Genomic DNA, 22,801 nt, shown 5'->3' on the forward strand with positions numbered 1-22,801 from the left:
ATTTCAACTGAAAATCGTGTAAATAATATTATGCATCTCTCTATATAAAAATGGAGGAATCAACACCGCTGACTGCACTAATTACACTCGACTCCCACTTGCTTGAACTCTATTTGCAACTTGCACTCGATAAAACATTAATTTCTCTCTCACGAAGTTGACATTGACATTTTTAGGTGTGTTGTGTTTTGACTTTGACGTTTTGTTAATTTTGTAAGCAAAATTGGAATAATATTCATCGTATTCGTGAAAATTTTGGAAGAGCTCTTTATTTGGGTATTTACTCATCCAACAATTACAACTTAACTGCTTTAAAGGTAACCTATCAAAAATGAACTATTCACACTACTATACATTGCATACTACTCGTAAAAGTGTTCCTAATAGTTTCTTAAACCTTTGTCTCACAAAGTTCGGATTGTAATTTTAATTAAAAAATTTACCTTTACAGGCTAAAAGATGGGAGAACGCAAAGGCCAGAACCTTTACTATCCCCCCGACTACGACCCTAAGGTCGGGGGGTTGAACAAATTCATGGGGACCCATGCATTAAGGGAGAGAGCCAGGAAACTGCACATGGGTATCCTGATCATCCGTTTTGAGATGCCGTACAACATCTGGTGTGAGGGTTGCAACAACCACATTGGTATGGGAGTGAGGTACAATGCTGAGAAGACGAAGATTGGCATGTATTATACTACCCCGGTGTATCAGTTCCGGATGAAGTGTCATTTGTGTGATAATCATTTTGAAATCAAAACTGATCCAGGTGTAAGTATATTTTATGTATTTACCCCACCATAATAGCATGTAATACCAAATGTTTTTCTATCAGACTATGCTGTCTTAGAATTGTTTTGTCAGTACAATACCTACTTACAGCTTAAATTGTTGATTCAATTCTGATCACAGGCAATGATATCAGGTCTTGTAAAGAACCTTTACAAATTCTATAGACAAAATTGTTACTTGCTGAAAAGATGTAGATGTCCCTTGTTCAATACAGTTAATTTCATGTTATTCATTCCAGAACTTAGACTACGTAATAGTATCAGGAGCCAGACGGCAAGAGAACCGCTGGGACCCCACAGAAAATGGGCAGATTGTTCCGGAAACTAAAGAGACACAGAAGAAGCTATTTGACGATGCCATGTTCAGGCTGGAACATAAGACTGGTGATGAGGATGCAGCTAAACTTGATAAACCTAGGTTAGGGAGATTGGTGGGCAGGAACGAATCTGTCTGGAAAGATGATTATGAAGCTAACTGCTCTTTGAGAAGGAATTTTAGAGTAAGTCAAAACAATTTTGTTTTTTATATGTGGTCACTTTAATTAGCAGACACTCTTTTAGCTTTTGATATCCCAGCATAGAAATCTAAAATTTAATTATTTGCAAAGATTGATAAATTAATCCCAAACTCTTTTTGAGTTAAGAATTTCATTAATCTCGAATTTGAGTTAAGAATTTCATTAATCTTTCAATATAATTTCTCACATTCCAGAAAAGAAGAAAAGAACTGGAAGAAGCATCCGTCAATGACAGCCTGCTGCTAGCAAAATCATCGCTTGACATAAATCTTCTACCAGAGAATGATGATGACAAAAACATGGCCTCCCTCCTTTCACTGCGACCTTCCAGGAGTATCGAGGAGTCTCAAAATCAAACGAGGAATAAGATCCTTAACATGCCAGCATTACCTAGTTCTAGTGGATTGCTGACCAGCTTTGGAGGCCTGAAGAGAGAAGAATCATTGAGTAAGAGTTCTATGTTAACTAGACATTCTTTAGGCATCACTTTTAAGAAGAGTAGAGTAGATAATAGTTTGGATAAGGCTAAAGATAAAATAAGTGAAATCAATGATAGAAAAGAAGTTGAGGATAAAAGTGAAATTGAGGATAAGAATGCAATAGAAGAAACAATTGTTAAAGATGACAATGATGAGGATTTCGAAAATGTTCATGTTAATGATAATATTGTAAAAGATGAAAAAGTTGAAATTTGTGACCCTAAAATAGGAAAATTTGAGAATTTAGAAACGGAATATGAAGAAAAATATACAATAGCTGATGCAGAAGATAAAATAAGTGTTCCTAAATTTGAAAAATCTGAGAATATAGAAACAGATTGTGAAGAAAAATATACAAAAGCTTATATAGAAGATGAAATTAAAAATGTTTTTGAAAATACCACTGATGATAAAGAAGAAGTCAAATGTAAAAAGATATCTTTAGTTTGTGATTATAGCTCTAGTGGAGAAGGCTCTGATGGTTAGCCAGTTATTTAATTTCACTGCATTTTGAAAGCAGAGTTATAAAATGCTTAGACCCTAATTAAACTTATGGCCTATTTGAATGGATGAAAGTTAGAAGGCACAAAAGTATAAATGAATATGTTTGATTATGTTAAAATCATTTAGTCAAATGGCTGAATCAAAACCAGCACTTTTTAAATGTATGAAAAGTACAAAGATAATGTCCTTAACGCCTGCCCTATACCACTTCCTATGTGAGAAGAAGAGATGGAGCAAATAAACTCCTCAGTAACACATGTCTGTTTGGTTTGAAGAACCTTTGAACTAATTTGTAAGTTTCTGTTATTGTGACATTACTTTATTTCCTACCTTGTAATATAAGCACTGATTACAATATAATGAAATTTTATAGATACATTATATTCTATAATTTGCGTAATCAGAGCACCTGTTAATACTAAAAGTATAAATTACAGATGAAATTGTATACAAAAAGGATATATTTATTTATTGAAATAAAACACCAAATATCAGATTCACATTTTATTTTTCCATTTAAAAAACATTCAAGTTTGATGAGTTTAAGTTTCGATGTAAGCAATGTTTCCTTAAGTTGCGATGAATGAAGCTTTATTATGAAAAGCCTGAAATTATATGTATAGGAATATTTATATTCCGCCAAGCATTCTCAAGATTTGGCTTAAAATTAATGTAGGCTGCAGCAAATCTGAGTAAAACCTATAGTTCTTTTTTTCATTTGCAAAAATTTAAAATCTTTCTTAAATTCCTTTAATATTGCAATAAGACCACAGACTGACGTGTTCATTAGTATTGGCCGTAAATTGTTAACAAGTCACAATTATTCATTTTCCTACATGAGTAATGCTTGGTGGACTAACTAAAAGTTGTTTTGTGCAAATGACAAGGACAACATATCTGCCTACTATGAAACACTCAGGACATACAAACAAATATCTATACATCGATACCGAAAAATCGATAAACATCCCAACTCTATGGCGATTATCACACTGCCCCGCATGATGCAGCGTAGTGCGTGGATGCGTTTTTTTCCGTTGTATGGAAATATCTCCGTTTGTATGGAAAACACGCATAGTCCAACACACTGAAAATGCATCCACGCGCGTTCATGCGGATCACGCACATACATACGGAGAAACACGCACCCCCGCGCGTAGGTGCGGGGCGAGACGCAAGGTATGGCACACTGAATCCCGCAGTGCCGCGCGTGATTTTGAATGGGCGTGACGTGTATATTTGAAAATGGAACTCGCTGTGCGTGAATTTACAAAACGCACCTACGCGCGTGAGTGCGTGAAAAACCCGCACGATGATGCAGATCTGCACTCCCGCAGGAACGCGCGTAGGTGCGTCGACACGCAAGATGCAGCGTGATGCGGGGCAGTGTGAAGATCACCTAAGACCCTATGGGCATAGAGCAGTCTGAATACTGGTAGGTAACTTATAACACCTACTTTCACAACAAAATTATTATAAATCGTTATAATTCATTTAACAAATAACAAGCTTACTCACTAAAGCTTAGACATCGAATACATAAAATAATATAAATATGTAATTTAATATGAAAATACTTTTAACATTTATTACAATAATTAGTGAGTACTAAAGTAATTAGGCAATGAAATTGCACAGTTTATAATAATTTGCGCTAGGGGGTGACACTTTGTCAGCCATATTTAACTACGATTCGTATTTTACAACATCCATATTATAATTCACGACAGTTAATTAATTTAGTTAATGTTGCAATATCTACTATTTACTGCTGTGTTGATTTTGGTCTCTTAATTAATAGAATAAGCAAGATTGTCGCCATAGCAGCGTGATTTCGTATGGGCTAGCAGCAAATAAAACATATTGGCTACAGCTGCGGCCTAATTTAATCCAACTTTTGCAACAATATTAATATAAAACTAATAAAAATAAGTGTTCGCACAAGCTGACTAGAGTTTGAGATCAATAATATATGAGATATAGAATATTTTGTTGAAATTATTGTCGTTATAAAACAGACGTAAGGCCAAGGATGTTGATATGTCCCCTGCATTATTACAAACGAAATTCGATGATTAATCAATAAATATTATATTTAACAACATATTATCAAAGATGAGATGACGTCATATAATATAGAAATATCCCTGTTACATTATTCTATGCGTTAAACAGTTTATATAAACACCTATTTCAATTTGGCAGAGGGAAGTTTTGCCTTAGTTATTTAACTCCTGTTTATAAACATTAACCGTCTTACCACAAAAACTTTTAAACGTCAGTTTATGCCTTGTCTAAAAAAATGTCAAATTATGACGTTGACATATGGTTCATTTTGCAGCCAAAATTGTATTAGACAAGTGTAAAACAGGGTTTAAAGTTTTTGTAGTAAGGCCCTAAATGGGGGAGAAGTACCTTTACATAAGTCAGTAAGTCTTACACTAGAAAATTCCATGCATTTTCTTTATCCATAGATATTTTTCAAAAACTCCGCCATGTTTGTTTGTTTATGCCTAACGGTTACAAGCCCCCATTTTTAAACAATGTTAATATTAAAAAGTTTTCCTATTATGTAGTACAAATGGTTTATTTAATACAATAGTACCGTCGATATAGTGTTAACTATAAACAGTGTAAGTTAATAAGTGTAGTTGTCATCATCTGTCTATTCGTTAGTGGCGCATCTCTTGTCTTCTAAGGCCAGGATAAGGGCGCATTCGATCTTGGAATGTAGCCAAGTTAATACCTCGGGGTCGGTCACTTCTATCACTTTTTCGTCCGTTGAGAAATAGCTTACGTGTTCATCCTGAAAATTGTACAGTGACAATATATGAAAATTGAGCATATCAAGGAGACTCGATTATTTAATAAAACCTGATTTTCTTACGTAGAAACTCTTGCATAAACTGGTTGTAGGCAGACCTGGTATCTAGACCCATTTACTGTATTACTCATGCAGTTATTTCTTCCATCTAAAGCGACAGTATGATCCTAATCAAACATCAGAGGGGGAAGTGAAACCTCTGAATATTACTTTACATGGTCTTCTTTTCATGGTCTTTACCGTTCTTACAAAACCACAAACCTGTTTGATATTCAGCAGCAGTTTATCCTGTTGTATGAGGGGGGATCCGATGACGTCATCAAGTTTGACGGCCCACTCCACGTGCCACGAGCCACTCGTGCCGCTCGCTCGCACCATGAATATATGTCTGGAAATTGTTTATTGTTAGCAACCTGGTTTGAAGGTTCAAGTTTTTATGTAGGGTTATTGTTTCTTCAATTATTTTCTAACACCCGTTTCGACCAATTGTATCCCATATTTCTGCAATTTACAGCAGTGGAGTCAGCGGGCCCTAAAATTAAAGAAAAGAGGGAATACGTTTTCTCCCCGCAAGGCCTAATTTTTTTGAACCTCATTTGACATTTGAACAGGACCTCAAACGGAAGGCATGAAAAATAATTGGTGTTTGGTGTAAATCATCATCATCAGCCTTTTTATCCTCCCACTGCAGAACACAGGCCTCTTCTCAAACAGATAACTTAGAGCGTTAATCACCGCTTCTATCGCTTGCTTTTTATTGGCGACTAGCCGTTTTCCCGCGGTTTCACCCGCGTCCCGTGATAACTACTGCCCGTACCGGGATAAAATATAGCCTATGTTACTCGTGGATAATGTAGCTTTCGAATGGTGAAAGAATTTTTAAAAACTGTCCAGTAGTTTTTGAGCCTATTCATTACAACCAAACAAACAAAGTTTTCCTCTTTATAATATTAGTATAGATAAAGATAATAAAGGAGGATCATTCTATAGCAACTTACTGCGTAGAAATAAGCAGCGTGCAGTTAGAGGTGGGTCCTAGGTGAGCATGCGCGAGGTACGCGTCCGTGTCGGCGTAGTGCCCGCGCCCCAGCAGCGTCAGCAGCTGCAGCCCTAGCGCTGCGTGCTGGGAGTACGGACGGACGCCCTGGAAATAAGTTATATGGATTTTAATGGTATCCACGTCACCACTTCACAACAGTTAATTGCAGAACAGTCCTCATTCATTGATTTCCAAAAGGATTGGCTGGAAGCGGCCTGTTGGCTAGTGGCAATTGCTTGGGGAAAAGCATACCTACCTATTTTCATTACTCTCCTAGGTAATAAAAAAAAAACAAATATGTAGAGATCCTTCGCCTTTGAAGTCCATTGCCTGAATACATAGTGATAGGCCAATCAATTTAAAGTGTTTTCCGCCGGTCCGTACACAAATAATTCCAAGGTTTCTTTTCAAGAAAAGGTCCACTTCATATTTCCTCTCAACCTCTAAACCTCTCAATTTCTAGAAGCCTCACCTCAATAGGATCACAATGTCGAGGCAAACGGCGTCTCGCGAGCAGGCGGCCGCCGCTGCGCTCGACGCAGGCCTTGAGCGCGGCCTCGGCGCTGCTCACGTGCAGCTGCCGCGACAGCGACGCGCGCGCTGCCTCGCGACACACGTCTAAATACAAACAAATCATATTTTAGGCCATATACAGAAAGGAAGCTGATAGCTAACGACGATCTACAAACTCTTATCGGCGCTGGTGCATTCTGTCACAGTTACATAGAGCAAGCACATTGAAGCAACGTGAAGATAATGTAACTGTTGTAGAATGGGGGCAGCGTCAATAAGTGCTGGTAGATCAGCTCTGGCAACCAGCTTTCTTTCTGTATTCAACCTTACTGTGGTAGTCTTGGTGGCTTAGTGAGTAAAGCACCAGCAGCCTCTCAAGTATGAGTGCCTACGTAGGTACCTACTTTCATGGTATATCTTGGACACCAATGACTGAACAAAAGTGAAAGAAAACATCTCGAGGAGACCTGGCACTATAGTCTGTATGGAAGCTAGAATATCAGTTTGTAGGTGGAGTCTTGTTAAAATAATGACACGTTGTATTAGTCATTTGATCGAACTTGAACTTGTGCAATGCTACGTGGTGCAAACTTCTGCTTTATAGGCACGTGAGACATTGCAAATTCAAAAATATATATCTGTGGTCCCTTAATTAATTTGCTCTTGTCAAGAAGAAATACAAAATTAACCTTGCCTGTTGTCCTTTAACTCTCAGGTTCCTTTAACTTACTGATTTCTTGTCTAATTGGGTTTCCATTCGATTTTTCTTTCCCAAGTTTTCTTTTGGGAAGACCTTGGTTACATTCTTATGAACATTAAATACCTAGCATTTTACTACATAAGCTATAATATAATAAATATCATGCACTACGATACTCACTCCTCACAACAACACAGTCGTCATCTGTCCGCATCGCAGACGAAAACAAACGAGAAACACTTCATTAACAATAATTACTAAATGATACATAATATACGAACAAATCATAAAAACATTATCTGAAAATATAGACATTGAACCATCATACATAGTCATGCTTCCAAAACAGAAATAGGATATATCGATAAAAATATTGAAACGTTCCGAGATTATCTCATTCATGCAAAGATGGATGATGAAAATGTAGAATAAAAATTGTTAAAACTCCCCAATACATAGTACCTAGGTGTATAAAAACAAAGCTATTGATGTACATTCATGTAACCATGGAAACTCGATGGACTTTCATCATTGAGTCTAAAGATGATGTAACAACAAGTTTTAATGTTTTAGAAACATTAAAATTCAAATAATCTTCAAAATTGCAGACTCACCAAATGTAGGTCTTGCGACGAGAGCGGTGAGAGCCAAGGCAATGCTGGCTTGATTACTGCTGTCTCCTTCTATCACACTTTCAGGAATATCGTTGCTTAGTTGGGGAACTTCACCTGTAATATTTGTAAAATACAGCGTATGAAAAACTCACGGTTTCACTTGCAATCCTGTAGGAATTATTTACTTCACACAATGTTTTCAGGGAGTCTACATAAGTGACATAGGTTTGGTTATAAGGCTCTATGGCATTATTTAAAAAAAATCAGGGTCATACAATTACAAACCATTAAAAGTGGATACCACTGAGTGGTCGGAAACAATTGTTTGAGTGACGAAATTCTACTAGTTGTTCAAAAACATCTCCGCTTCTGTGGAGTCTGAACTAAAAGGTTAGCCAAAACTGCAGACTCCTTACAACCTAAACAAAATATGTGAATTGTACTTACCAGGTTTCCGCCTAGGTGTCTGTGGTTTAGGTAGATCTTCAAACAGTGCACTGGTCCTCGTGCTGGGGCTCGCTCGCAGACCCAGTAGGGCTGCGGCACCATCTTCCAGGCGGGATGCTACATCCATCACCTTACGACCTAGTGCGGTACCCTGGGCAATAAATGGTTTTGTTTTAGCTTTAAATGAAAAATATTGATTCTAAGTTTTTCTCCTTAAAAAAGTTTACAAGTTTTTTATTTTGAAAGATCCAATAATTTGATATAAATCAAATTAATCCTCAAAACAATCATCTACATTGCCATCTCATAACCAACAAGGGCTGTCTTAATTATTGCAACACGTAAAGAGGACTCGATCAAACTACGCTATCTTACCAAGCAAGGCTCATAATACTGCTTCAATCCTTTAGAGAAGTCTCCGATGTGGCTGTACGGGTTCCCGAGGATGTTCAGGCCGAGGACCAGCACGTAGAACTGCTGCACCAGCTGCGTCCAGTAGTGGCGAGATGCCTGGTCTACTAATGTGCTTGTTGAGATCGGAGCGTTGCGGAATTCCAGGTATGACATCCTGGAATATGGAAATTGTTTGTTAGGTAATATGAAATCAGAACTATCCTAAAAACATAAGTTCCTATATGAGGTATATCATCACCAAACTGTTTCCAGACTTAGAAACCCCTTAATTACTACCACAATTGATTTTAGAATCTTAAAATCCGGCGAATAAATATTTTCATTACATTTCATTTAATCTTGATCTTTTCCCTCCTATTTTAATGCTAATCAGATATGATGTGCTTTGTAGGAAATTCACATAAAAATCGTGCGATAATATAAAAATTACGAGTGCAAAGTTTGAGCTCGGTACAGGTTTCATCAAAAAGTTTTTATGACCGTTTTAATTACAGAAAGTCCCTTCACTGAAGATGCAATAAAATGCTGAGTTTAGTGCCTTGAGATAATTACAAGACAAAGAAAGGGATTACGAAGCTCTGATCATAATGGAAACGATCTTTGAGAAAGTTGAATCAGGTAATAAAAGCCTTTTAAAAAGTACTTAGCTGAGGGAGTTAATTTTGTATATTGTATAATAAATTAGTATCTTTATGATTTTATTATCAAAGAACGTGTTACAGTTATGATGACATCGATTTTGCTAAAAACGCGTATCCAGAGTTAAAATAATCAAACAAAGTTCGACATACCTTATAACCACATCCTTCATATCACACAGCGAAGAACCCCAGGAATTGAACAAATACTCCAACAAATCACTATTGAATAATTTAGGCCTATTCTCTTTCTTGTTTCCAAACCTCGTCTTACTTGGACTATTGGCTGTCTCCGCAGAGTACCCTCGAGAGGAAAGACTTAAAACTAGTTTGATTGGAGACAAGTGCACGTATTCAAAGAGTATATTCTTCTGCGCAGGTATCTGGCTCTTTATAGCAATCATTGGTAATGGCATATGGACTAAAGCAAGATCTGCCCTCAACCTCACAGCTGGCTTTTCTTGAATTTTCCAATGGTTCAGAATATCGAAGACATAGTTCACAAAACCACGGTCTAAATTGACACAGTACTCCTGAACTAAGATCTTCACGTATTTGTAGATGTCCTGATTCAAGCTTGGCCGATGTTGCTTCAGAGCGACTACTTCTAAACAGGGTTTGAGTCCTTTACTTGTTCTCACGTCATTAGGTATCGGTGCTGGATATAACACGCTAGGGAACACAGCTTCATGCAACTGATTATCAATCTGTAGCCTCTGACATTTCAAGTGGCAATATGTATAAGTATCAGATTTTCGCAACTGCATCCAAACGCCAGGGTTGTAAGTCCTGCGTAGTTCCGAGAAGAATGGTTTCGTCATCTGCATTTTCTCCAAATCCAAATGGATATATTCTTTTAACTGGCACTTCTTTTGTTCTGTTTGGTACTTCTCTTCGATCCAAGATGTTAGGTCGGGGGATAGTTGCTTCCACTTATGATTAACGTTGACTTCCCATCTAGGTAAAGAGTCAGTCATACTAACATAGGCAAGTTCCTTTACACCAGTGTGAGTTGGCACACAAACAGACAGACTGACTCCTGACAGGGACATATAGACCTCGTAATTACTCCTCTCTGCGTTTATTCTCATCCTGTACTGGTACGCTATTCTTTCATCCTGCGCCAAGGCGAAGACTCTCTGATACCCGTCCATGTAAGATATCCAGTAGACTATGACCTTATCTTTCCTCATCTTCTTAGTCTTGCTGTGGGCTTCGGGAAGGTCTGAGCTGTCGGAGTCGTCACTGCTTGAGGTGCAGGGTTCAGGAGACTTGGGCGTCAGTCTCTTGAGGGTTGAAGATAATTTCGATGTAACACTGCTCGTTGCTACTAAAGTTGAGTGTTTCACTGAGTGGAAACTGACTTTTTCTTCGCCGTAGCTGTAACAAACCAATTTGTACGATAAAAATCATCAACAATAATAAAGTGGCAAAAGACGTGATTAAAAATAAATATGCCATTTACTCACCCATCCTGGTTAAAAGCTGCATCAAAACCTTTGCCTTTATTATTATAAATATTCCACATCAGTCTTCGTTCCTTAGCGGGATCATCCCAGGTATACAGCAAGGATTGGTAAGGACTCAACAAAGCTACCTGGCCCGAGTCAGCCTGATGTAGCTTCAGAAATAGGTCATCACATAAGTTGTCTATGCGAACTGGCGAGTCTCCTATTGTATATGGCTTGAAGGTGATGGTGAACGGACGGTCAGTCCCGCCAGTTACTTCCACGCAGATTGCCGTCTGAAAAGGTGTAATTTTGGTTATGGTGAGAGTACATCATCTTATATGAAATTATGAATTATGTCTGACGGGAAAACAGTACAAGATCCAAATTATTGTAAAAACAACAGCTGAAAACTAGAAATACGTAACATACATTATTACATGTATAATAATGCGTGTCACTTGGGCTTGGGCACAACAAATATTAACACGACCTAAATATATTACATGTAAATTAACGGATACATTTAACACCCTACTTCCCACAAAGATGAAAAATCGACCATGTAAACATTTCACATATCCGCATAATAATACGGTAATAAGTAACTAGTCAAGTAAACATGAAAGCAGTGACGTAACAGTTGCATCATTGGCAGCGGGCGCGGCAGGGCGCTCTAACTCAATTAGCACGACTTTCATCTCAACTTTTATAAGACCCGCATTCGGATATACTTTCCCTCAGTTTTCAGCAGACTACAGTGTAACAATGTTCAAAATAGTACTATTTGTCACGTTCTCTGTGCTGTGTGTGGTTAATACGCAAAGTGATGAAGGATGCAATCATTCAAGATCGTACACAAGAGTAAAACGAGGGAAATATTACAATAGTCCTCCGTTAAGGTTCTACAATCGACCGCCGTACACCATCCCTATAAAAGGGCCGTTCTCGTACACGCCACCTCCGTTTATGAAGGACGAAGAACCACCGTACCCTGGCAGCAGACCTTACAAGGTTAGTAAACCTCGACCTACTAACGATGGTTTAGCAGATGATGATATAAATAATCTAGTGAAACACTTATCTAAACAAGACTTGGATAAAATAATCGAATTTGCTTCGGGCAAAAACCAAGTTGTGGATTACGAACACAGTCGACCGTATAAAAGAGAAAACTCAAATAGAACTCCTTATACTAAGGAGTTTTATAGGGGAAACGACGATAGTAAATATCGAGAAGAAAAACCTTATGAATCAGAGTTCAAGAAATATGTAAATTATGTGACTGAATCCACTCCAATGAAGTATGCACCACAAGCTGATAGCCCATATCCAACCGATACAGAACCGAATCAAGTGAGTTTTTATGGACCGCAAAACGTCGAACCTCCGTCGTACACTTCTGAATATGACTCACCCCCACCAGATTTCAGACCACAGGATAAACCATATAAAATTTCTCCATCTGAAAGTAGTCCACCAACGCCATACAAACCATTTTTCCCAAAAGCCGAATCTAGTCAATTTCAAGTTTATGGACCACAGAACGGGCTTGGAGCTAGCAACGAAGAAAGTCTCATTAACCAGAATATTGGAAACCCTCAAGCTTATTCCGGAACCAGTGATCCATCTCATCATGAGATGACTGAAGAAGAAAAGCTTCCTCCACCTATAAACATGAGAGAAATAGATTTTGATGTATCGTACACCAATAATGTTCCCACCGTTGTTAAAGCTGATTCTTCTTCGTACCAAGTGGAGAGTTTTGGCGATCTCCCGCTGATGAACTATAACTCTAAGTTACATTCAGTCAGTTCGTATCACGTGCCACATTATACTGTAAGTATTCGGATGTTTTAGGCGTTAAATGTCACTATGAGTTTATTAAAGGTATAATTGTTCAAAAAGTCAACTTCTCAACAAGTGTTTAATTTGATCAACTTACTTTATAGTTTTGTATACATTTAAACAACCAGAAAACGAGCAATACTTTCTTTTAAAACATAGGCTAATTGGACACAACATAAAGCTACAAATTCGCCATCTAACGAATTCCTATAATTGTTTCAGGTAACACACACAAAATCCCAATCTCTGCCATCACCGCCAGTTTCGACATCATTCTCATCATCGAGCTCCTATTCATCATCATCACTTCTGAAGCCGTCTCCTGCCGCAGCCTCCGTGAAGGCTCCACCAGTTGAACCGGCCCCTCCACCTTCTGCTGCTAAAGAGCAGAGTGATGCCCACCTCAAAGCTACCAAGATATGGTCCCATAGGTCCAAAGGTGCGGCCTATACCTTGCATGATGACGGCACCCTGACTCCAGAGTGGCCGAGGCCGAAGTATGGTTAATTATATTATGTAAGTAGTAAGTTGTAATTAAGTATAAATAATTTATTGTGTAATTGATCTTTTATTGCAACCCATATTTTTCTCCTGACTCAGTTTTACTTGATGTAAACTAGGGTTAACTATGTAGATGAACTTTAGTATTTTGGAGATGTATTAAACTTCAATAAGTTAAAGACAAAGTTCACTCACCCCTTTATCCATCCTCAGCACTGTGAAATGATTCTTCGTGATAGGGAAATGTTGAGACACGACCGTGGAGTCCCGGTACTTGCAATGCATCGACATGGAGTCTGTCTGAGGCCAGAACGGCGTACATTGCTGAGGCGCCAGGTCGTTCCACAGGTCTGCTGCTTCATTCTCCTCCATGAAGCGAAGGTGACGCTTCGTGTCGTTGTAGACTAAGAAGTAGGGGAGAAGGGTCACGATTTTCGTCAGCTGTGGGCATAGTTCTGATAACGTGACCTGTAGAAAGGAAAATGGGTTTACTTAATTATGCTACCTTTGTAAATAGCTGACCAGCTGGCATATATTAACACCTTTTAAACATATGGAGTGGAATAAAACATAAGTACACAAAAACTATGACAGACGACACAAAAAATCCTGCAATTACGGCTCAATGATTTCGTAGACAATTTGAGTTTATAGCTAACGGTATCTGGCAGGTTATTCCGCCATTTCTCTTTTGCAGCAAAAATACATAAGAAGTGGTGAAGGGCATTTTTGTAGGGGCCGTCTCATGTAATTTTGAGTATCTATGGAGGCAGGAGGTACTCACGTTGAGAAGTAGCCGATAGTTAGTGCGTCGTTCAGTATGGGGACACACAACAAGCCCGGGTGCGGCAGCAGCTAGACGCGCCGCCCGCGACCAGGCGGAGTGATGCGCGCGCAGTCTCACCCGCGCCCCGCGCCGCCGCCCGCGCCCTGCTGGGCTCCACAGCAGCGGCTCTTCCGTTACCTCGTACCACGTGTCGGACTGGCCGCCCTGACAACAGACACACCTCTATAAAGTCTCGCAATCATGTTATCATTCTGGTCCCTTCGAGTAATTTAAGCAGATCCAGTCCTTTTAAAAAAGTTAATTTATTATTTATGTACATTTAAGGGATTACCTACATAGTGGGAGTACATAGCAGTAATAGAGAACTATAAAGGAGTAAACAGGGGGAATAGGTATATTTATTTATTTTATTTATATTAGAAAGTACATAGGGGGAATACAAAAGGGAATAGACAGTAGGAGTAAATAGTATATATAGTCCTAGTAGTATAGAGGACGCACGTAATGGTGTAGGTACATCGTATTATGTGAAAATAACAGCAATTAGCATAAAACGTTACCTTCATCTGCAGCGGCAGTCCCGTCTTATTGATAAACCAGTGCTGCGCGTGAAGGAACACCTCCCAGCAGTCGTTGCGTTCCACTGTGACGCACACCTGCACCTGCTTATTGCCACCTTCCAACTCACACTCACTGCTAAGAGTCACACTCTTTTCCGTTACATCTAAAAGACCACGAAATGTTAGAAGAAATAACCACCAAAATTGCCTGGAGTTGCTCAAAATGTCAATGATCCCAATTTACCTGGTGACAAGGTAAAACTGCCAGTCCAAGGTAGACCCATGTATTGCATATTGATAGAAATCCTGTGTGGCTGTGTGAGTGCGAGCGTGTATGTGTGTGCGCGCTCGCCGGCCTCAATGCGCATGTGCCAACCAGCAGCTGCGCAAGATACCTCCGTGGCGTAGGGAAGGCGATTGTACATCGCGAGGGGAGGAACCACACGAAGTAAATAGTTGGGTATAGACCGCGTCACCTTATGTGACTGGCATCCTACAAAAAACAAAAGAAAAATATAGTTTCCATTTAAATAGCTTAATTCCAATTTCAAGTGAATAACCAACCTTCAACAGGTAGTATCCTCATAGCAAATATTCTCTTGTCCTCTCCATCTTTGGCGGGACATATCATGTCTCTTGGAGTCCCCACTTCGTTGGCTAATTCCATCCACCAAATACCTTGTGTTGCTGTTTGATAACTCCTAGTAAAGAACAACAAAAAAATACATGAACTCGTCCTAAGGATCTTTCATCATCAAGAGCTGACGAAGATAATTCTTATATGGCAATCAGTAGTTAAGCTATTTACTTACTCGAAGTTAGAAGGCAGCAAAAACAACTTGCAATGATAAGCAATATACAATGGAATATTGTAAGTCTCCTGTGGTGCGATGACAGCTAGTCTCATCTTGTCATCGAAGGGATTTGTTAGTGATCCTATTAGTTCTGCTCCTATTGCTTGCAGGTCTGTCTTCTTGTAGAAGAGCTCAAGTGCGTACGATGTTTCGTTGCGAATCTGAAGGAAACAAATGAATAGTTCAATTTTTATGTGCATGAAATACTTTGAATTATAGTGGACTGAATTATAGTTTTGTTTCCGTACCTGTAGTGGTGACCTGACAATAATCTTCTTGTTGTTGTACTTGGATGTCCTCTCGACTGCGATGTAGTACCGCGTCGAGTTCTTACTGGGGTGGAGCACGTGGAGCTTCGAAACGCTTCGTTGAGGACACAGGATCTAAAGGGAAAGCGACATAGTCTTAATTTGTACCTTAAATCGGTTTACGTGGAATCATTTAACACAATAAAATTCTAAAGCACATGAAGTTGTTGTTGACTACAATTAATGGAGTTTCATGTGTACAAAAGATTATTGTTAATATTTCAACTCACAGTAAGATGATCGAGATCATGCAGTCTCACGGTGAGCGTGAGGTCAGTGAGGCGTGTGCGCAGCGCGGGGGGAGGAGGCGGCGGCGCTGGCGACCACGCACACGCCGCCGGGCCTGTCACTGCGCCACCAGGGAAACCGCCTTCGAAACTGTAACGTTACATGTAGATTACTTATACAGTATACATCAGTATAAAACAGTCTAAGAAAGTGATATTTATAAATGAGCAACTGGGCAATATGAGGATATCCTGGCTCCAAATGTATGCTATTCATGATACAATAAATATTTAAGGTAAACAATAATTATTCTTACCAGTCCCACTCATCGCTGACATCAGACATCAAAGGCTTTGGTTTCGTTATTGGTTCATCCAGAAGTTCAGCTGACGATGTGTCACAACCTTCATAAGAAAGATTTCAAGAGCATTATTATTATTATAAATAAATATGATGGAAAGAGTAAATAGTAAGGTGGCAAGATGAGTTTTATTTTAACTTACCTGGTGTACTTGGCCGACTAGTGTCTACATCATAATCAGCTATGGCTATGATTCTTTCGTTGCCTGCTAAATCTGTCTCGGCTTTAGTCTTCAAATGGACAGTTGATCCAGGACCTACATTAACAGCACAATCATTTATTATGAAATCAAGAGTTACATGATCAGTTACTTTATATTTTGTATAAACTGACTCACCAATATCATTGACCAGTAACAGACCACTCTCTCCCGTAACAATAGCAGTAACTACCGCAGTTCTGTCAGTACATGCAGCAGCTAGATCAAGTAATGCCCTAGCCCCAGCAGGAGTCACAGTAATGTTGAGCATATCTCTCGCTTCTACTGCTATGTAAGTGCAGGATTTGTCTATGTAGCTCTCTGTTTCAAGACCTGAGTCTACACTATCTTCACGTATTACAGGATCCTGAAAACAATAAAATAGGTTATGTAATACTTAAAAACACTTACTTTTTTAATGTTCCTTTGAAAGTGTTTAGTTGCTTACTTGTAATGTCACAGTCTTATGTTCCGTTTCTTTCTTGCCCTTTGCTTCTCCATCTGTAAATGTAACAGCCTTTTCGTTCTCCTCGTGGTCGCTACCCACTTCCACTTCGCTATGCTCTGGTGCTGAGGAATCTTCATCATTACTCATCTCTTCGGCACTTGAGTCACTAGATTAAAACAATATTCAAATTAGTAACATAAAAGAACTTTAGTTTGAGTTGGATTGAATAATATTCTATACTTATGTGTGTAAATCTAACTTACTCAGTAAATAGATGTCCAATAGCAGTGGCCAGTTTATCCATCAGTCCATTCTCATTCTCCGAATCAGATTCATCTGCGTCCAACAAGCCTAAGAAGGACATATGTCCGGCACTGAAGTCCACATTATAATGCTTACTCTCTCTACCATTGGGGTTCCTTATGAAAGTCATTTCGTTGTCAGTATCGCACTCATCTGCTGAAGTTTCAGATTCAAAGCCGTTTCTTTTCTTTGGCCGTTTTGATTGGTCTGATGCAATGGAGGAGTCCGCTTCTGTTTCTTGTTGGCTTGAGGTGTCGAGACGGGAGGACATTGGGTAAGCTTTGGCCTGTGAGAATATTAAATTATATATATATTTTTTTTGTGATTCCGTTAACTTTTATCAAATATTTACTCCAGTTATGAGTAGACAACAAAGCTTAGATTAGTAGATAAATAAATACAGACCTGAAACAGTGTGGCAGTAATCTCCCACGGACGGTAAACATTTTCGTTTTGCACAACTGGCTCAATGAGGGGCTCCCAAGCATCCACCTTTTCATTATAACAGGACGCTATGAGACTTAGGGAGGCAGTGCCATGCAGTTGTTGTGACCAATCGTGTAGGGACACTTCTGCTTTCATCTAGCACAAACAAATGGGGTAGATTATTATCATCAACATACAAAACCGTTATTTTTTAAATATTAATAAGGTCACATTTAATTGTGAAAATACCTTCATCATCAACACCGGGACCCTGATTGTTTGCTCCATCTCAAACATGATCCTCACACATGGTACAGTCATTATAAATGTCTCCGTAGGCCTCACAATGGGGTACTTCGGCTGCGAGTACACATCCTCAGGGTTTAATACTACGTAAGGAGTCAGCTTCTTTGGAGACCAGAGATCTTCATCTTGCTTCTCAGATTTCGGGTTATATGTGGCGAAGTTGAATGGTTCTTTTTCTTCAGGGATAGTTAGTTCTGAAGTTATTTCCTCGATAATATCTGAAAATTTAAGTTTATTAGTAAACCTTACAAAATATATAAGAAGAAATCAAATATTTAGGAACTCACCCATTACAGTATGAACGGTGGTCGCAGCAATATGCACTTCAATTTCCGAAACTGACATCTTCACCCTGATTCCTTCCTCTAAATTCTTGAAAGCCTTTGAAAACTCCACGTCACATGGCTTTAAAACCAACTGGGGTGGTAGATTCTTCAACTTTGATTGTAATTTGGACATGATCTGCAACCCTGCTAGGGACACTACGAAGGATTCACTGTTTGAGTGGCTGGAGTAATCAATGAGGAGTTCTGTTCGAAGCAGGAGTGCGTGACCTTCAGTCTTTGTGAGATCAGTAAAGAACATAATCTCTGGTTGTCGGAATTGTATCGATATTGATAAGCCTGGTTGTTCTTCTGACACTGATGTAGCTGAAAGAAGTGATATTCAATTCAGCACCCGTTTCAATCGTAGGTATATTAAAACATGTCATTTTTTATTTATTTTATTTATATTACTTTATATTTTTCTTACCTGTAGAATAATATCCGCTAGTAGAATCACTTGAACTAGGCAGCCTAGCAGCGCGATTATTGTTCCCAGTTTTTGATGGGTGCATATCGCCAACATATCCGTGGTTTACAACACCACCCTCCATAGTTTTTTCACCTGCAGCAAAGATATACGTTATTATAATGTATATGGCTTCCTTAAATATTTTAGTATTTTGGAATTGTTCACCTTATGCTTTTAACTTACCAGGCATAGCATCCAGCAAAGTTCTAGCCAGTTGCAGTAAGAATGGCAAAGCCAAATTGAATCTGGTCCGGTCTACTCTGACATCAGCATGTCTGGCCTTAGCTCCCGTGACCCTGAGACTGGCGTCGATGAGGGGAGGACGACGGACTTGGATACACGCGTCTTCGGCATCTGCACTTGTGCCTCCTTGAGACTGGAAGATCCTAAGAAAATAAAGAATCGGAAAATAGTTTATGTTGCAAAGAGAAGAAGGTTTAATAAAAAATTGGTCTTAAAAATTACAGAGACAACATGCATGATTATGATACTAGAGTGCAAACTAATCTTAATTAATTCGCCATCTGCTACAAAGTTGTTGATACATTTTAATTCAGCATGTAATCAAGCTCTTTAGAAATTATTGTCGTAACATTTGTGACTCACCTCTTGATAACAATTCCAGGATCTGGTCTAATATCTTCAACGAGCAAGCTCTGCAGACTAGCCTTGACTTCAATACTGCTATCGGAGCTATACTCCATCTGTAGCATCGCTTCACCAGCTGTCAGTTTTGCTAAACCATGATTCAGATCTCTTACTGGAGAACTTAGTACCTCATCCATGTCTGAGAATAGTTTTAGTTCTATTCCCTCTAGAATAAACCTGTAAGTAATAACATGAAGTTTTTAATTCTAAAAAGAGTTTACCGCCAGCCACGAGCCACGTAAAACGAATTCGATTGTTTTATACCTTACAACAGCCTCTTTTCTTATTGGTTCTCCTTGAGCAAAAAAAGCTTGCAGCTTCTTCACTGATGAATCTGAAGGTGCACTGTCTACTGGAGAACTAGGAACTATACTACCTGCAATAACAATGATATCATCAGTATAGTTTAATAATATCATTCAAATCCATTTTTATTCATCCTAACAGTCTAAGATTTATTGAAACAACTACTACAAGAAGCAGCATACATAAATGCATATGCAGAGGTATTCAAGATACCAAGACAGATATTGTTAAGTGGATTTAAGTAAAGTCTGCCAGTAGATCCGCCTCACTAAATACAAAAGTAAGTTTATGTTTGGTTTGACTGGTACAGCAATTTTATTATGATGGATAACTCCTTTTTTTCAAGCAAAAGTGCCATAAATAACTGCTTACCAATATAATGTCCCTCGCTCAAATTATCAGTCCAGACAGCAAGCATAGTGGCCAAGTCCTTCTGCCCCACGTTGAGCAGCACAGTATCTATCGCCACATCAGCTTCACAGGCGAGGAGTTCACGGTACAGGTTGATGCTGACCAGCTGCTGGTAGGAGACTGCTCTCTTCATGTCGCAGCGAACTGATACTGGCTCTAGAATTGGCTCCTGAAGTGCATTGAAAAAATGTGGTGAATTAATGTTATGTGTGTGACGTCGGGTTCGTTGTGTATGTTGACGACTTTATGATCAGACTAAAGCGTTAAATTGCTTTTACTATTATAATTTAGTAATTTAGTTGGTTGATACTGAAAGTGTTTGTTGTTTTCATACCAAATGGTTGACTATATAAGTTAGCGCGTGATTCTCGAACTATGAAACACCTGAGACTAATCTTAGTAGGTGTACCGAAGGGAATAATATTGGTATTCATAAAAAAATATTCAGAACAGAATCTTGGTATTCAGAACTAAAGGTTTTATCAGGAGAATATAAAAAAAAAATATATGACTAACCTGAACTTCCAAGGTACCAGCTAGCGTCATAACAGCTCTGGAGAATGTGATATTAACGAGCTTGATCAGTATATTATCAATAATTGCTTGCTGCACGGGACTCGCAGATTCTTGACCGGTGTTCAGTTGTTTGAAGAAATTCTCTATCAAGAGATCACCTGAAAGGAAGAAGGATGAAGTTTACAACAAATAGAAGCAATATAGTAGAAACTATATGCAGTAAATTGTCTGATGTACTGGATAATTACCCATATTCAGCACTAGAAGATTTGGTGATGAAGGTTTCTGTGGCAGAAGCAGCACAGGAGCATGTATCTGAAAATTAGGACAATCTTAAGAAACAGTGATTAAGTTACCTGTGTAAAAGACATGACTATGTGAATTATGAGATAAAGACATTTTAAGAGATAGTGTTGACCCAAAAATCCAAATATTTTGAAACTAAAGGGTAGGGGAGAATGTGATTGGGACAGCAGAGAAATTTTTGGATTTATTTGTCAGTACCAGGTTTCTTAAGCCTATGTATTAGATTTAGGTGAGGAATTTTAGATTTTCTGTGTTTCTGTTATTGATGTTCTTATGCCTACGTATTATTACCTCAATAGCCAGACTGAGCCTGGTGCTGGCGGCGCGAGCGGCGTGCGCGCGCTGCGCGGCGGCGCGCTCGGCCGCCTGCGCGGCGCGCGCGCCCAGCGCGCTGGGCACCAGCGGCTCTAACAGTTGCTGCACAACACATGATATCATATTAACATCAATACAGTGAAATGACCAGATTTTATGTAATCGTGTACTATGTCAGACCTAGTTTTGAAAACATCGTCATAAAGGTTTAGGAATCATTAGTTATTATTCAAATTTTCATTACATCAACTACGCAGTGTAGATATCTACTACTTTTAATAATTACTAGCTTCTGCCAGCGGTTTCACCCGCATCCCGTGGGAACTACTTCCCGTACCGGGATAAAAAGTAGCCTATAGCCTTCCTTGATAAATGGGCTGTCTAACACTGAAAGAAATTTTCAAATCGGACCAGTAGTTCCTGAGATTAGCGCGTTCAAACAAACAAACAAACTCTTCAGCTTTATAATATTAGTATAGATAGTAATCTGTGGTAAAACTCACAATTCGACGCAGATTTTTATATTTAATTTTACGACTGAAGCTATCAAGTATATCCTAATACCAAAGTTTTTATTTTTAATATACACCAACCTGCAAATGATGCATAACACAGCAGAACATGACCACGTGCAGCCTCCCCACATACACCCGCAGCTCGCCGTGTGCTTTGACGCCGGCACTGGGTGCTGCGCCCGCGCCGTACACTCGCGCCGCCGCGCGGACGTACTTTATTTCCAAGACTTTGTCTTCGTCGGGCCATACCAGCTGGAAGTTGAGAGACCACTTGTTATAATGACCAAACACCGGGTGAAATGGAACTATTGGAAGAAGACAACCATTAAATTGATGATAGTCTTCATCTTTTTAGCGAGCAACCTATATAGTTATGGAAGCCCAGTATTTCGCCACATCCACGGCGTCGTCAGTGGTTGCATATAGATCTTTCGCTATACAAGGCACATGGGGCAAAATAGAGGATGCAATACAGAATAGTGACATAACACCGAAAAGAAGAACTGTGTGTGTGTCAACACCGAAAAAATGAGTTTTACCTTAAATATTTATGTCAACCACCACCATTAGCAGTAGATAATGTTGTATCCACTTACCTTAGGATAAAGAGTAGCCTCAGCAAGATCATCAACATGCAAAGAACTGAGGTACAGCTTGAAGATCATGCGGTCGTTGGCTCTGAACAGGCAGTCACTCTCCAGCGAGCCTAGTCGCAGCTCCAGCACTGAACTCTCCAGGTGACAGAGACGCATTGATACTGACGTTGCTCTGAAAAGTTATAACAAACAGCAGATTTAAATATGCATCAGAATCAGAAATATTTATTCCTTAAACATAGCTATTACGTATATGATATGGTTGCAATATATGATAAAAAGACAAGTCAGCAAAATGTTAGGCTCTAGAGAGATAATTTACTTTTTTCCATTCA

General features: G+C 39.0%; 3 protein-coding genes and 1 long non-coding RNA gene across 4 annotated transcripts in view; 3 read left to right on the plus strand and 1 right to left on the minus strand.

Moving 5' to 3' along the window:
* Positions 1 to 160: 160 nt before the first annotated feature.
* On the plus strand, positions 161 to 2,792 carry LOC124633613 (coiled-coil domain-containing protein 130 homolog). The gene is made up of 4 exons (XM_047168891.1): positions 161 to 317; positions 452 to 771; positions 1,031 to 1,291; positions 1,504 to 2,792. The coding sequence occupies exons 2-4, from the start codon at positions 460 to 462 to the stop codon at positions 2,272 to 2,274; spliced, it is 1,344 nt and encodes a 447-aa protein (XP_047024847.1). The 5' UTR covers positions 161 to 317; positions 452 to 459; the 3' UTR covers positions 2,275 to 2,792.
* The window catches only part of LOC124633615 (vacuolar protein sorting-associated protein 13A-like), a 29,629-nt gene continuing 9,611 nt past the window's right edge, over positions 2,784 to 22,801 (minus strand). The window contains exons 18-54 of the mRNA XM_047168893.1: positions 22,467 to 22,638; positions 21,949 to 22,122; positions 21,332 to 21,457; positions 20,983 to 21,049; positions 20,735 to 20,892; positions 20,180 to 20,387; positions 19,766 to 19,877; positions 19,460 to 19,678; positions 19,037 to 19,239; positions 18,812 to 18,946; positions 18,346 to 18,708; positions 18,002 to 18,276; positions 17,732 to 17,908; positions 17,287 to 17,612; positions 17,024 to 17,189; positions 16,714 to 16,942; positions 16,519 to 16,632; positions 16,332 to 16,419; positions 16,018 to 16,165; positions 15,728 to 15,862; positions 15,438 to 15,640; positions 15,190 to 15,326; positions 14,870 to 15,118; positions 14,626 to 14,789; positions 14,063 to 14,269; positions 13,474 to 13,746; positions 10,951 to 11,225; positions 9,635 to 10,861; positions 8,805 to 8,997; positions 8,430 to 8,580; positions 7,983 to 8,096; positions 6,628 to 6,773; positions 6,115 to 6,260; positions 5,378 to 5,504; positions 4,693 to 5,098; positions 3,692 to 4,543; positions 2,784 to 3,267 (exon numbers count right to left, since the gene is read on the minus strand). Of these exons, the coding sequence (XP_047024849.1) occupies positions 4,958 to 5,098; positions 5,378 to 5,504; positions 6,115 to 6,260; positions 6,628 to 6,773; positions 7,983 to 8,096; positions 8,430 to 8,580; positions 8,805 to 8,997; positions 9,635 to 10,861; positions 10,951 to 11,225; positions 13,474 to 13,746; positions 14,063 to 14,269; positions 14,626 to 14,789; positions 14,870 to 15,118; positions 15,190 to 15,326; positions 15,438 to 15,640; positions 15,728 to 15,862; positions 16,018 to 16,165; positions 16,332 to 16,419; positions 16,519 to 16,632; positions 16,714 to 16,942; positions 17,024 to 17,189; positions 17,287 to 17,612; positions 17,732 to 17,908; positions 18,002 to 18,276; positions 18,346 to 18,708; positions 18,812 to 18,946; positions 19,037 to 19,239; positions 19,460 to 19,678; positions 19,766 to 19,877; positions 20,180 to 20,387; positions 20,735 to 20,892; positions 20,983 to 21,049; positions 21,332 to 21,457; positions 21,949 to 22,122; positions 22,467 to 22,638 (7,348 nt within the window). The 3' untranslated portion in view covers positions 2,784 to 3,267; positions 3,692 to 4,543; positions 4,693 to 4,957. The remainder of the gene's footprint in view (positions 3,268 to 3,691; positions 4,544 to 4,692; positions 5,099 to 5,377; positions 5,505 to 6,114; positions 6,261 to 6,627; positions 6,774 to 7,982; positions 8,097 to 8,429; positions 8,581 to 8,804; positions 8,998 to 9,634; positions 10,862 to 10,950; positions 11,226 to 13,473; positions 13,747 to 14,062; positions 14,270 to 14,625; positions 14,790 to 14,869; positions 15,119 to 15,189; positions 15,327 to 15,437; positions 15,641 to 15,727; positions 15,863 to 16,017; positions 16,166 to 16,331; positions 16,420 to 16,518; positions 16,633 to 16,713; positions 16,943 to 17,023; positions 17,190 to 17,286; positions 17,613 to 17,731; positions 17,909 to 18,001; positions 18,277 to 18,345; positions 18,709 to 18,811; positions 18,947 to 19,036; positions 19,240 to 19,459; positions 19,679 to 19,765; positions 19,878 to 20,179; positions 20,388 to 20,734; positions 20,893 to 20,982; positions 21,050 to 21,331; positions 21,458 to 21,948; positions 22,123 to 22,466; positions 22,639 to 22,801) is intronic.
* On the plus strand, positions 8,895 to 13,101 carry LOC124633617. Its single transcript, XR_006984765.1, has 3 exons — positions 8,895 to 8,987; positions 9,338 to 9,461; positions 13,000 to 13,101. It is a non-coding gene; the product is annotated as an uncharacterized LOC124633617 (long non-coding RNA).
* LOC124633614 (early nodulin-75-like) lies at positions 11,220 to 12,973 on the plus strand. Its single transcript, XM_047168892.1, has one exon. It carries the CDS (start codon positions 11,698 to 11,700, stop codon positions 12,787 to 12,789), a length of 1,092 nt encoding a protein of 363 aa, XP_047024848.1. The 5' UTR covers positions 11,220 to 11,697; the 3' UTR covers positions 12,790 to 12,973.

Source organism: Helicoverpa zea, chromosome 10 (genome assembly GCF_022581195.2).
Source record: "Helicoverpa zea isolate HzStark_Cry1AcR chromosome 10, ilHelZeax1.1, whole genome shotgun sequence".
Lineage (NCBI taxonomy): Eukaryota > Metazoa > Arthropoda > Insecta > Lepidoptera > Noctuidae > Helicoverpa > Helicoverpa zea.

Bases quoted from the DNA above. Each gene is read 5' to 3' on its own strand.
- LOC124633613 (XM_047168891.1), top strand. From the start codon at position 460: ATGGGAGAACGCAAAGGCCAGAACCTTTACTATCCCCCCGACTACGAC. The intron at 772-1,030 runs GTAAGTATATTT...TATTCATTCCAG, and splicing joins AAATCAAAACTGATCCAGGT to AACTTAGACTACGTAATAGT. The intron at 1,292-1,503 runs GTAAGTCAAAAC...CTCACATTCCAG, and splicing joins CTTTGAGAAGGAATTTTAGA to AAAAGAAGAAAAGAACTGGA.
- LOC124633614 (XM_047168892.1), top strand. From the start codon at position 11,698: ATGTTCAAAATAGTACTATTTGTCACGTTCTCTGTGCTGTGTGTGGTT.